The 14930-nt window shown below is 45.4% G+C and overlaps 1 protein-coding gene across 44 annotated transcripts in view; it reads right to left on the reverse strand.

Moving 5' to 3' along the window:
* LOC116852327 (microtubule-actin cross-linking factor 1) overlaps window positions 1-14930 on the reverse strand; it is a 111161-nt gene that overhangs the window by 45260 nt on the left and 50971 nt on the right. For 31 of the 44 annotated variants that reach the window (XM_032832568.1, XM_032832572.1, XM_032832569.1 and 28 more), the window contains 9 exons: window positions 7485-7764; window positions 6294-6744; window positions 5920-6177; window positions 5014-5587; window positions 4783-4806; window positions 4187-4657; window positions 2864-4069; window positions 2700-2783; window positions 1256-1477 (listed from right to left, as the gene is read on the reverse strand). In XM_032832568.1, coding sequence (XP_032688459.1) covers window positions 1256-1477; window positions 2700-2783; window positions 2864-4069; window positions 4187-4657; window positions 4783-4806; window positions 5014-5587; window positions 5920-6177; window positions 6294-6744; window positions 7485-7764 — 3570 coding nt within the window. Of the gene's footprint in view, window positions 1-1255; window positions 1478-2699; window positions 2784-2863; window positions 4070-4186; window positions 4658-4782; window positions 4807-5013; window positions 5588-5919; window positions 6178-6293; window positions 6745-7484; window positions 7765-10025; window positions 10247-11398; window positions 12302-12349; window positions 12621-14930 lie in introns of those variants that run through there. The other 13 variants (XM_032832573.1, XM_032832571.1, XM_032832582.1 and 10 more) reach the window with 7 other exon arrangements.

Below are 14930 nucleotides of genomic sequence, written 5' to 3' on the forward strand. Positions count from 1 at the left end.
CTCGTATTTGCGCCGACACGTTGGGTCGACCCTATCGATCCCGCGTGCGAGACCGGCACGAGCGGGAAAGATGAAAAACCGCTCGCTAATCGAGTGAAAGTCGGTCGCATGTCATAGGTTGGTGTTTTGCGCTCACGACAAAGTAGCCTTGAGATATTGCCGGGGTGACGAGCGTGATAGCGAGATCACGATTCTACATCGACGCGCGAGCACACAGTCGCAATTAAAAGAGAAAAAACAAGAAAGAAAAGTATAACTCCTTCCGGCCGGTTTCAGTATTCGATTCCCCCCTCCCCCCAAGGCCTGGTGCGCAATAGTACGGAGAAAAATAGCGGCTATTTCTGATGTCGTCGTCATTCGGAATATAATTATACCTGGTGGAGACGTGGGCACACGGGTTTTCATGAGAGCGCCCGTTCATATTCATTCCTCTCTAGACTCATTAATTTCAGCTTATGTCATTCGCGGTCGCGCACTATTGCGTCGGAGAGTCGGAAGGCTTCAATCAGTCTTAAATCCCGAGACGTCTCTTTCCACCGACGCCGAGGAAATCATTTCGCTCAAGTGTAAGCAAATTCGTGAATATGCATTCGGCATGATGCAACGAGTAGCATATAAACGAGTAGCGAGTAAATAAGCGCGTAAACTTCGAACTGAACGTCGTATCTTCCCTCGGTGTTCGGCAATCGAGGGGATTCAAGATCAGTAGCTATGCAACCTCGTTCGACGTAATAAATTAAACCTTCGCCGCGGCAATATCCTCGCGTGATTAGAAATAGTTCTAACTCGCGTTATCGCGCGCCGTTTGCCGAGTGTCGAAGTGTTACGATCGAGAGTTGAATAGGTGATTCGCTCACTCAACTCACTCCGCGACGGCGGATTCTCGACGTTTATTCATCAGCAATGCAAATTGCAGGCCTTGTCGAAATTCGGTTCTCGGGATTAATTCTGGTCACGGACCGACACGCACCACAGCGCGGAAAAGGTTAAATCTAACCTGAAATAAACGCTAGTTCATTTCGTGTCCGGTTTATAGCTCTTTCAATTCTTTCGATTATTCAGCAATAGCGGCAAAAATATAAACGCCAGACCCTATCCAATGTATATCACTAATAAATAATTCTGTGGAATGCACAGATCATTTTCCGTTCGTAATAAAATTACGAAAAAATAACTGCAATCTCTCCTAAAAAGAAACTGTAAAACATATTAAAGCTGGTTTCGAGCGTATTAAAGCAATGTGCATCGCACTCACCTGCAAGGAAGTGTCTTCAGGATGGAGCAACGCCAGCTGCCTGGCCCGTTCCTCGAGCAGGTTCACGAGGGTCGTGTATCTTCGGTTCAGCGTATCTAGATCGCGCGCAACATTATCGACCGTAATAACGGAATCTCTTCGCGGCCTCTTCACCGATGCGTCCAACGACGGGCAGATATCTTCCAATTGTTCTTTGAACGCTCTGAGCCTTTGTCCATAGATCTAGGGGTTCCGGTTAGTCCGTTATGGTTAGTGCAATTAGATCGGTGTATGTGCGTGTGCCAATTACCGTTAGCCTCCGAAAGCGACAGCGAGAGACGCAGGCGTTACGACCGGAGCCGCACAGCGTAATCGCGCGATTTGCGATTCGCAACTTTGACAACCCAATGTGGTACTTCCAGTAAATATAAGTGCGTTAATACGTAGTTGCCAGTTACTCGGAAGGTATACGTTAACGTAAACGTAATGTGGAACTTTGGAATAATTTTGGGCTCTGCATCGCTGGAGTCACGCGCAGGCATGCGCATAGGAGTCATAAGCGGCGATAAATCGCGCTGTAAGTAAATTACGGTCGAGAAAGAGACAAAGAGAGAGCAGGACGGGGCAGCTGCCTAATGCGAGTAATACTCGTTACATGATATTTCTGGCTATGAATGAATCTTCCCTGCGTATATTAACTGGTCAGGCTTCACCTTGCCGGCTGCGCATGCTGTATACCTCACTGGGTTATCTTATGGATCCAAAGGTCGAAGAAGTATCACAATCGTGTTGCTAGAAGCGCCTAAAGCAGTATATGCGCGGCTAGTATTTGTAAAAACGGACTCTAAATCGTCCGCTAAATTAAGGTCGTGCAGCTCATTCAACCGTGCTTCTGATGTAATTTGAGAGTTAACGAGGTAGTCGTGATTAAGAGGAGAAAGTCCAGCGGTATTATAGATGGCCCGCGCGCTCCTCAGATCATATCATCTCGTGTGTTACATAAGTGAGCATATTTAATGAATGACAGTTAAAACGGTTTGTGCTATTTTGGTGGCACAGGGCCCGGGACATAAATAGAAGATACAGGCAGAATCGCACGTGACACCGCTGAGAAGACGTGGAAAAACAGCGGCAGTCTCGGCTCTGAAGAAACATCCATGTTCACGTACACCTGCAGCAATGCGTCTCTCGCGCGCGACTGCCTTGCTCGACACACCTCCGCTATCTAGAAAAACTCGACGCTCCGCTAAACGAACGCTAAACGATGAAAAATTTGTCACACGGGCGCGCGCTTTTGCGCGCAGCGCATACGATACAATAAACGACGATCTGTATGTATGTATGTATGTTGTATGTAAGACACACGCAGAACTCCATTCATGCAAGCATTCACACCGTAAGCTATAAGGCTACCTAGAAGGCTCACTGGCACCGAAATGGACTACAACGATCCGCTCGTTCTTACCTTTCCTTCGCGGATCAATCTACCACCCGTGATATTCACCGCCTCGATCGCCGGCGCACGATCCAACACCTTACTCAGCAGGTTCTGCAATCATCAAAGATCATGAATTCTCAATGTCTCAATATCGATAATGCAAACGAGGAATTGTCAATTGTTTACGTTACCTTCGTATTCTCCAGCTCCAGTTTTCCGTAGGATTCATCAACAAAGTCCACCTCATTCTGATACGAAGTGTTGTACTGTTGCGCCAATCCATAGGCCGTCTCGGCGCTACGCAATCTGTCCACTAACTGTCCGCAAACGTTTGTCCATCGAGCGTTCAATTTGTTAACCTCTGCGTCCAATCGGTCCATATCACCGTGTGGGCCGCGATGATTCGGTCGTGACTTCTCCACAAGACGCCTGGCGTTGTGCGCGTCATCGTTCAACTGATCTACTGATACTTGCTGTTGTGCGATAGCATTCTGCAGGACCATCAGATCTTCCAATACAATTTGCAGGCCTTTCACGTCCGACGGCAATTCGCCGAAGGAGGCCAACTTAATCTCGAACTCAGAGATAGATGCAGTATTCTCTTCGAGACCAGACAGCACGATCTCGACGCATTTCAGCCGCTCGATGTACAAGCTGCTCAAGTTCCACAGGTGATTCCATTTGGACATTATGTTATCAAACTTGTTCCTCATCGCTGGTGTCTTTAAAGTGATGCCACGGAACGTTTGCTGCATCTGCTCCACTTCTGGTGCTAGACTATGCAGTTTTTGCTCGTAATCCTTGTGTTGCAGCACCAGATGTTCCAAACTGTCGAGATCGCGCGGTAAGGGTGCGGCTATGCGCGCATTCAGTACTCTCTCAGCCTCATCGAGTGCCTGCTGTAACGTGGACGCCTGATCATTGAAAATACGCCCGGCGTTCTTCGATTCTTCCTCCGCTCTGGCGCGCTTCTCAAAGTCATCGAACAGTCGATTCACGTCCGCCATTTCTCGCTTCAATCTTCGCAGCTGCGGATCCGCCGGGTCTCCCTCGGACAGCAATTTATCCGCGTCCTCATTCAACGCTTTTCTAATGGCAGTACGTTGATCTTGTCCCATGGCCAAGAACTGTGGCAAGTCCCAACCTTTAACTACTTTGATGGTCGCGAATATCATATTTTGTCGGAGTCGCAGCTGTTTTCGTTGCCAGAGAGCGACACTTCTATCATACTGTCGCCGCAATCTTTCCGCGGCGTCAAGCGCTTCTTTGTCGGGAGACTGTAGGGCGAAGCAGACACCCGGTACGGGGGATTCTACACCTTGCGTGTTCTTCACACGCCACTTGACTCTACCGGAATTATCGTACAACGTGCACTGTTCCCCTTTCTCGATGGACATCTACAGAGATGACGTAAATCAAAAGTAATATATTGTGATACATTAATATATTCTTGAGCATATCTATTAAATACTCTTCAGCTATTTTAGAAATACTTTTATACAAATGGTACTCACATTTACTTGCTTGTAATTGCAGATACAGGTCACTTGTAACGGTCGCATAACTGGTTGTTTGCGTTGCTTCATGGGGACGACGTCCTTCGCTCTCTCCACGAGTCTCTGTACGTGATCGCCATAATTATTAAGCTCTTCGCGCAGCTCTTGCATGCCCTTCAAGAGACGCTCTCCTTCGTCCAACGAAAAGTCAGACTGCGAATAAATGGTGTTCAGTGTCTCATCCCGTTTAGAAATCCACTGTTCGGCTTGTTGGATATCTTTGAAGAACTGCTGGTTTTGCGCAGCGTGTTTCAGATGCACTTCGAGGCAGAGAGTAAGTTGGAGAAGCCAAGCCCATTGACTCTGCATCGCGGACATGTAAGCTTCGATAGTTTTGGCCGCAGGATGATGCTGGAGGACTAACGCTTCACCGCGATCTTGTACCGCCGAGAATTGTATCTCGCGCTTCTCCAAATCGCTCATTAAAGACTGCAAAGAAATAATTGGCGAAAATTTTTCAATAATCATGCTTGTGGATAACGTATACATGCGTAATTAAGAGTTGGTCTACATTTTCTCCTACTATAAATATATTTTCTCCTACTATATTTTACCTCTAAGCCAGATCCGTATGTTTGCTTTCGAGGGAGAAAAATTCTAACTTATTAATCCAATTCAACCGAAGGAAAAATTCTTGAGTATATCATATTACAATATAAAAATAACATATATATTACAACATATAAATTCAATAACTTGCTGCATTATTTTATAACCAAGTTTTATACAAATCAGTCAAACTGGAAATTTGTTATTACTTCAACGAAGCTTTAATGACAACTAACCTCGTAATATTGCTCGATGCTCTGTACATTGAGGTTCTTGTCACTCCAATCGCGCATGACTTCGATCTCCTCCTTGGCGTTCAACCAAACCAACTCGCCAGTCGCCGACTGTATAAAATCGTGCAGAGTGTCCAGATCGGAGAGTCTCTTGTTTGAGACGGCGAGCAGCTCGGCGTAGAGTTTCTGCAAAGTACTAAGATGCTGGCTGTACAGCGTCAACTCTTCCCCGTGGAAGTTGTTCTTCGCCTGTACACATTTATCGACCTTAGCCTGGAACTGATCGATGTTCTTATGCTCTCTGTGATGTACGTCCAATTCATTTTGCACGCTAGGCAAGTCCGATCCGTAATCCGCTTCTTGCAGATGCTTCAATTTATTCTTGCACCAGTCTATGCAGTCGTGCAACGCGCGGAAATGAGGATTCGTGTCGACCAATCGGGTTTCATGGACGGTGGTGCGGTGTTTCGTCACAACGCGCTCTTCCACGGGGAAAGACACTGCAGACAACGGCTGTACCAAACGCCTATGCAGAAGGGACCGTAGTACTACCCACCTTTGATGCAATTTTTGCACTCTGAAAACAGACATAAAGAGATGGTTAATTAAAATAGATGCTTGAACGCGATGCGAGATATTTTGGAAAGTTGCTGAACACAGCACAGAACTTTCGAAAGTTACTGGTACGGCTATGAAGAGCACGCGCGCTCTAATAGTCTGCTCATTAGCGAGAATCGTATGAATAGAAACAATGTAATTATGCAGTTGAGAGCATAATGCACGCACGTTACGTATATTAACACGTTTGTTCATTATCACTTCCAACAGCCGCAATAAAGTCAAGGAACACTTATTAGACGCGCTTTCGCTGAAATTGTAGTATTAAATAACCGAAATATGATTGTATACCTCTTATGAAGCTCGGCAGCTTGACTGTATCTACCCTCCGTCAGAGTGTGCACATCAGTGAATATATTCTGTATTTGAGTTTCCGTGTTGCGTATGTCCTGTTCCAGCAGGTCCACCGCGTGCTTCGCCTCCAGAGGATGAAGGCGATCGAGTCTGCGAGCTTCGTCCTCCACACGTCTCTCAAGTTCCTCCAGTCTGTTGTCGGTCGTCTTCATTTCGCGATGTACCTTTTCGGCAAGTCGTTGCAAGCGTTCGAGTCTGTTGGCACACGTACAATATACGTTTCATTCTCATGTTTTCCAACATAACGCAAAATATCAGATATTGATGTAAAGATTGCATCTAATTTATATTACAATAATTGGATAACCTACCGTTTAATTTCGTCTATAATAGCCTGCTCGCGTTCTTGGTGTAACATAATTAGGCGATTCCAATTCTTGTCTATAACATCAATGTGCAATTCCTGTTCCATGTCCACTTCACCCACCGCTTCAAAATACTTCTGCAGGTCTCTGAAGATGTATGTCAACCTCTGTTTATCTCTGTATCGCGGCGGTACCTCCTCGTTCTTGAACTTCGTACTGTCCGCCGCCAATTTCTTCATTTCGATCAGAGTAGGCGGGAAGGATCGTTCTTGCATTAGTGCCATCTTCTCGCGGATCCACATGTGAAGCGAGCTGGCCAGTTCGCGATACTCCGCAGATCGTCTTTGTGCCTCGGCATCGTATAGAGGGTGAATGGCCGGTGGCTCCGGGAACACGTCGTAGAGCGAAGAGATGTACGTTATCAAAGACTTCTCGTCCGGTTCAGGGGTATCAACATCTACACAAAGTGCAACGTGTAGAATAAAACATGTGTTTGAAATCAATAGTTAATTTAAAGATCAACGGCATTTATTAAAAAAAAATCGAAGATCGGCAAAGAGACTCGACAGATGTTGTTTGTTTCTCGAAAAAAATCCGATTAGAATCTATCAAGAGTCACATTGACTAATTCTTCTATTATCTATTAATCCAGTTGTCTTTTCTTGCAACCTGACCAATGTCAGAAACCTGCAAGACCCAAGTATAGAAAGTATAATTACGATGAATGCCGATGGCGCGACGTTACGGTGTACGAACCGAGACCGGAAGTGATTCTGGTCAGGTACCGTGACCAGAAAGAACGTGCACCGCCACCATGTATCCGCGTTAGTAGCCCGCGGGAACTATACACACACGTAGGTCGAAGAGAATACAGCAAGTAGGGCTGTATTTACGATAATAGCATCGCCGAGTAGCACCAAGAATAGTACAAAATAACGCGATCACGGAGAGGACATATCACGACATCGCAGTATTTTTCTACTTTAGTGTTTTCTTTTACTTGTTTAATTTCACTAATTTTATACAAGAAAAAAAAGAGAAAATTTGCGATCTATTTTGGGATAAAATAATAAAAGATAATGTAACGGCGAGATATTTACTCCAGGAACAAGACGTCGACCATCAAATTAAAACGAATTAGTCACGACCGGTATGGCCAGACGGGTACATTTAATCGAATCAATAATCGGTCATTACCTTCTGGATCGAGAAGCCTGGTAACGCCGTACTCGCGCTCAGCGACGTAGAAGACCCGATCGAGCCGTTCTCGCGGCTGGCTTGCACGCGCTGTTCTCCAGTCGACCAGATCCGGTCGATTCCTATGTAGAAGAGCGCTGAAAGCCAAGCCGTCTCTCCAGGAACCGGTGAAATCGGTCACTCGCACGCCAGGATAACGAGCGGTCGAACGTCTGGCCCATCTTAGCAGAGCTTCGCGCGCCGTCACATTCGGTTCTTGGCCCACCACTATGTCGGATATCTGTGAACAGGGAAACGCCCATCATCGAAGTATAAAACAAACGAAAGAAAAAAAGCTTCTTGAAAGTACACTACGCAGAAGTGAAGATTTTGGTTCGCCCTTCGATGCATCATTTCGCAACGTTCCGAATTTTTGCCATTTTGCAACCATCTTCCCACTTTTGCAACGAGCAATGGAACAATATTATATATTGATAGACACCACACCAAGTACTTTGCAATAATTTCGTAATTGAAATGCGAGTGTCTCGAAGAATAGCAGATTATAGGTTCTTAAATGGTACAGTAATATTCGACGAACATTTCCCGCTGCATTCGAAAGCTATACCGGTTTCTTGATTTAAAATTGTCAAGAGTAAAACTACGCGAGCGTTATATAAAACTTATATGCAGCCTTCCACGGTTCCAAGTTCTGGTTTGAAATTAATAGAAACTGAACACCGCAACCTTTCAAGAACCATTAACATTTCGCTAGCTCGACCGGCGCCGAGAAAACATTTGTCGCGATTTTAAATTCACGCGCTTGATTCCAAAAGAACCGTTATTTATTATTAAATCGTTGTTCTGATTTTCGTAGCTTTGCTTTCATCCATTAATGCGGTATAAAATGTAAAGGATTATCAAAAATTACGTGTATCTACCGTTTTCACCGAGCTTAGATTAGCCGTAGACTTGTTCAAAAACGGGAGCCGATGAAAGCTTTGCAAAGATCTTCTGGCTCCATCGCTCCTAGATATTAAACGATAAAAACGTGTTATCCTAGCAGTCGCCTGGCTTCCTACCAAACCCAACTCAAGTAACGAGATAATAGAGACAAATACCATTGGCAATGGGTTTGACATTGGCATTGACGCATGAATTGAGTTCGCGTCCATTTGAGACAGTTGCCATTGACATTGATAAAAGCGCTAAGCATAGAGTGCCGGGAACATAGCATTTTCTCACATTCTTGAGTATGAAAACGCTATTTAGACGAGTTATCTGGCCAGACCATGCCATCTGTTTTCTTTTAACCTATGAGAGTCACAGCAACAGGTTGCGGAGACACACTAGAGAGAGTCAGAAGTTCGATATTCGCGTGATTTAATTCATTAAGTAGCTATCGCAATATCGCACATTTAGACCCATATCAATAGTCATTGTTGGAAACTCGTCTCAAGTGAGATACTCAGGTGTGAATTTAGAATTAGATGAGAGTTTTTCAGTTGTATCAAGATTATAGATGTAAATGTCACATGTATCATAATTCAACAGAAAATTTTGAATCTAATTCTGAATAAAACTCTAAGAGCCGTGTTAAATAGTGTTTACTTGACACTTGCCTCAAGTGAGATATTCAAATATTAGAGAGATACATAAATGTTTTTCAATTATATCAAACTTACAAATATAAATGTCACATATATCATAATTCAACAGAAAAATTTGAAATTAATTCAAAATAAAAATCTGAGTGTCTTACATCAGATATAAGTTTGATATAACAATACGGGGGTCTTAATATGCTATAAGACAAAATCATAGATTTAAAATGAGTACATTTTTCGATAAAATCCAGTAAAAATTTCAAAGACAATTTCTTGAAGACGATCACAAATCTTTTTCTCTTCTAATGTGGACTCATAAACATTCCCGTGTACTTTCAAGTTGGAAAAATGTTCACTTTTTACGAGTTGACGTTAAAGAAAAAGATTCATGATCGACTCTCTTGTCTTCGAGATTCTCGAGAGCGTCTTATGAATCCGGTCTGGTATCCCCCGAATAAAATCGAAAGCAGATTGACGAATAAGTAAGAACCACTTTTTCGTCGACTCTCGTTGTTCGTGCCGTTAGTTTAACGCGACAAAATGCCCCATCCAGTTTTACCGCAAAGAAATTCTATCTCCTTTGCGGATTAATCGCAGGGACGAAGTAACGTAACGGTGAACAGAGACAGAACGGTAATAGAGCTACGGGACTATACCAAGGAGAGTGTATCGCCGTTGCAAGCGTTCCGATTCTAATTAAGACGACGTATCCGTTACGACGGGAGAGAGTGTTCCTTTTGGGAGAACATGGCGTTGGGTCGAGCGATTTTACGGCGAGTTTTAACGCGAATTCCTCCGCCGGCTCGTGCCTTCGCGGAAATCGTCATACATACTTGATTTATTTTCAAGCGTGAACACATTCGTACACATTCCTGCATCTTTAATCGATTACGACTGTGAGGAACGATTGTACTCGAGATGACAATTCTCCGCGCGCGCTTTCAGACTCGCTTACCCGCACAGTTTTCGGTTTTGCCGAGGCATGCCGGGTTATAGCCGTCGTCGACGAGCTAGCATCCTGCAGGTACTTCGGATAGGCGCGTTTCGTTAGGTCCTCGGCAACGCTACGCTCCTCACCGCGCGTTAAAGTCGTCGTCTTGCGGACGATGCGAGTGACGATGCGCTTGGTGCCGTTCTCACCGCGTCTCGATGTCTTCGTCGACTCGATCGACGAACCTATATGCCAGTGAGCGATACAGATGATCGAATAAAACGTATCCCGTTGAACGGAGCAACGGTTTCATGCGAGATCGATCCTCGGAAAAGGATTCACCTGACGATATGTCAACTCCAAATAGCGCAGAATTTACGCACTAAGAAGGATGTTCAAAATAGGCCCACTTTAAGCCCACTAACGAAACCTTAACTGGTTACTGGAAACTATTTCTGAGACCTTCTAGAAACAGAATGTCAGAATGATTTGTTCGGGGAAAGTTACAAAAGTCGGGATACATTATTGATTGTTGGAGTAATCACATAAAGTGTTCTCTTAATCTTTGTATTTTTGATGTATCTTTAAAATGAAATTAATTGTACACTTACATGTAAGATGAATAATAAATAAGTCGATTTTTTTTTAATTCACATAATAGGTATGCGTTGTGGAGGTATATAGATATAATAATAAATCGCAATTTTCAAAACTTTCTCTGGACTTGGTGGATAAATAATTATTATTTTCTGCTTCCAGAAACAGTTTCCAATAATTGATCAAAGTTCCGTCAATGGGCCGAGAATGGCTCATCTTTGACATCCTCTTTTCTCTCTGCGATGCTCAGTTTACGCTAAGTGCTTGTGTGTACGTCATAGGCGTCTACATGCGACTGAACATCCAAATGACATTAACATTTAATTTTACCGTAAACTGCGGTTTAATTTTGTTAGGAAATAAACGAGCCTCTCAAGTCGACGCGATGATGTAACAGCTTATTATAGCACGCTGAGAAAGGACAAGCAACCGGCAACGGAGAAACCGCCGAGATGGTTACACGCCGTGTATCGATGCTGGCGATTGCCGGCATTGTTGCGGTAACTCGGAATCGGAGGTAATTGCACCGCGACGATAGAAAAAAAAAAAAATAGCACACGACTCATCGATTCTCTCGTTGCTTTAATAAGCTGTCCATTGACTGAAGATGGCTCTTCAATTAATCTGCAATTATTTACAATATCATCACGAGTTTTTAAACGGTGAGACAACTTCCACTTCGTGAACGAGAAACCGGCTCACTCTCTCCGACACAGACCCGACAAGCACCACACTCTCGTCCGTGATCGTCAGAGTGAATCCTGCTCCGGCTCTTTCTCCTCGATTTCGATCATCTCTACCTAAGACCTCGGTCGACAAACGGCGTTTCGTGTACACGGCCCGCAAATCGTCGGAGCTGCGTGGACCCGTTGGGCTGGGCGAAACGCCGTCGCGATCGTCGTCTTCCCGCGTGCCTTGCACAAACAGCCTGCCTCCTTTGCTGAATCGGTAGATCGACATTTTTTGTGGCTCACGCGACACACGTGCGTATCACCTTTATTCCGTCCGCTCACTCCGCTCTCGCGCGGGCTCTATCCAAGTGAACGTTCAAGCCGCGACTTGTCCGCGAACTGTAACTGTTCATTTACATATGTGACAACCGTCGTCGTCGTCGTCGTCGCGTCATGCGTATTCAAAACTATACGTCTTTTATTTTCCTGGAAAATACGACTCGCGTTATAAGCGACGACATCGCGACGCGCATTTGATTTGATCGAGACCGTCCCTCTCTAAACACGTGTTTTTTATTCAGCACGAGAAATGTATCAAATGAATTAACGTCGGATCGACATCAAACGATTGCTCGTTGAAATTTCACGCTAGGTTCGCGACGAAAAGGAAAAATCAACGATTCTGCGACATCCGCCTGACTACGAAGAAGACCGAGCTACGATCGCTTTGATCTCCACCGGCACCGTGAGATCGACTTTTCCGGCAGTTCGATGTTCAATCTCGACCGACACGGACGGTAATGATTTAGTTCTAAATCAGTCACGGGGATAAAGTTCATGGAGAGCCGACAAAGTGAAACGTTGCCGTTAACTGTAGCTCGTTCGCGCCGGCACGTTAAGCATCCAGGCACCGGTCGCCGCGAAGCGGAACCGCGCCGGTTAGAGACAGCGCCACGACGAGACGACGGCGCGGGCGTTTCGACAGGTGCATCGGCGTGCAAATATTATGATTTCTCTCTCCGTCTATATATATCTATCATCCTCGACAACACAGGCTCACGAATCATCATCTGCACGCACTTGTTGACGCGACGGCCACCACCATATCGCGCGCCGCGATCGACGATTTCTTCCGGTGATCTCACGTCGTCAACTGAACGATCGGCTCTGCACACGCGCGGCACGATCGCGAGGCACTGACTCCACGACGACGACGGCGGACGATGCGCAAGCGGTCGAGGATGGTGATCCAACTTGAACGACGAGCGGAGCGACTACGTGCCGCGACGCGCCGAACGATCGCCGCGTAGCATCCGGCCGTCGTGGCGAGAGTAGGCCAACGAAATGCGCACAGGTGAGAGACGTTTCCCTCCATCCCTACCCCCTCTCGCACTTTTGCTCCCCCCTCTACCGACATCGCCACCCACCTGGCGGTTAGCTTGCGCTTCAGCTCGCCTCGTCGCGACGTACAACGAGCGCGGCGCCGCGCCGCCGTGTACGGCGGTGCGATGCGATAACAAGTGCACTCAGCTCTCTCTCTTTCTCTCGCTCTCTTACTCATACGGCTAATGAATATTTATTTGGAATTCAGATCGAGAAGTTGCGAAATAGTGGTTAATCCATCGCGGATTAACAGATCCTAAAATTCGCCTGATAACTTCTTTGTTATTTCACGCGGACAGTTCATATAGACTCTCGAGCTCATGAGAATCTTCTTCAAGGTAGCACATTGTATCGTTCTTTGCCTCGAATTAAGTGGCTAATCTCAAGCGAAATAATCACAAACCGTAGGAAAACTCAGTTAAAAAAAGTAGTAACATTTCTAGTAAGAAATGTGAAGATAATTTTATTGTTCTAATCAAACTTGTCTGATTGCTTTAATCAGGACGTATGCAACCAAATTTGTCTAGTTACCTTAGCCGAAATCATAGTTCGTTTATTTCTCATAAAATAATCTAATATGTATCCTGAATTTAGATTAATTTTGTTTCCGTGCGTTTACAAAATATTTTTAGCAAGATAAGCACCGCGAAGTAAATACGCGTTACCGATGTACGTCGCTGTACATCGGAGATGATAAATGATAACAACACGCTCGCTCTTTCTCTCTTATAGCTGATAAGTGTTTATTTTGAAATAAATGTTTATTTTGAATGTGTTTATTTCGACTTCAAGTCCAGAAGTTGCGAAATAGTCGTCGTGTGTCCCATCATGAATTAACAGATCCTAAAATTCGCCCAACAATTTCTTCTTTATACGACAATTTTGCGAGTAGTTCACGGACTCTCGAGTTTACGAGAATCCTTTTCAAGCTAAAGCACGTACCCTTCTTTGGTTTTGAGTTTCACCGTCATGGTATTCGCATTTATATGTGCAGAATGATACTGCTCGAGATGAAGATCACGGAATTCACGCGTTAGTTTAACACACATCGCTGTATGCGCGCGAGTCGAACGAATCTCTTCTAGATCGCGCATACGTGTCCTCGATCGATCGACTTCTCGCGCGGTGGGGCCCCTCCGTTACGATCGACGGTCACCCCGCGGCGAAGCTTCCTCCTCCTTCTCCGGACGTCATCATCGCGCGTCCTTCCTCCTTTTCCTTTTCTAGAGATTTTGCGTTCCGCGAGCTCGCGGGACATATACATATCCACGTATCTTTGCGCGTCCCACGACATTCCGCGCGTCAGGGTCTCGTACGGTACAGTGCATAATTCACGCGTGAGCGGCCGCGCTGGTTTATCCCGATATCAAGGTCGAATTCGCGATCGAGAACGCAACCTTGGTAAAGACCGAGATTCCTCGGACGAGCCTAAAAAGGAAGCGGAGCGTTCGCTGGATCTCTCGCAGTGACATCATAGCCGGCACGAGATTCGGCGATCGTCTGATAAGCGCCGCGATGATAAGAGATGATAACGATAAGAGGACCAGAATATAGTGGGATTGGATATTACAGAAAATCAAGATGAAGGTCCGCACAAAGTCGCTCTTGACGTTTCAAACGATTACTGGACGAATATGAGATACGCAACACGCGGAAACTCGGAATCTATTACGTGATACGCAGGCGTCACTTGCATTCGTTGCATTAATGATACCCGAGCTCCCGATGAACAGTCTGCGAGGTGGCGTGGTACTCGATTTGGGCCGGTGTGTTCCGAACTCGCCTTTCATCACGAATGCTCAGAAACGTAACGGGCGAGGTCTTCATGTTAATAAGCTGTTTGCGTGGTAAAATGTCACGCGATCGGTCGTAAGTCGATACGGTAACGCACAAGTATCGGCACGCTCCCAATTCCTCTCGTGGACCAAAGCTGGTAACGCAGCTCGGTCGGAATGAGTTAATTACAGCGACGCAATCCTTTTATGCGGCTCGAGGGCGATCGAAATAATGGGACGATGGAAAATCGATGTCGTAATCGCCGGCCGTGAAAAGAGACTTCCTCGTTAATTTGCTTCCGCGTTAATGGCACTTTTTAACGTAACGTTACGTTACAAGAAATTTTAGCCTGATGATCCAATCCTCGAACCTGATCGTCGACGATCGCGATATTTTCTGGGATAAACGGCGACAAAGGCACGTCATCGTGTTGTTTTTCCAGCGGAATGTCATAAAAACATTTGGACGTCGGGCTACGAGCGAAGACGGGAAGGAAAAGCGA

Source organism: Odontomachus brunneus, unplaced genomic scaffold, assembly GCF_010583005.1.
Source record: "Odontomachus brunneus isolate Ranch 3 - 2012 unplaced genomic scaffold, Obru_v1 Obru_scaffold_215, whole genome shotgun sequence".
In the NCBI taxonomy this organism is placed as follows: domain Eukaryota; kingdom Metazoa; phylum Arthropoda; class Insecta; order Hymenoptera; family Formicidae; genus Odontomachus; species Odontomachus brunneus.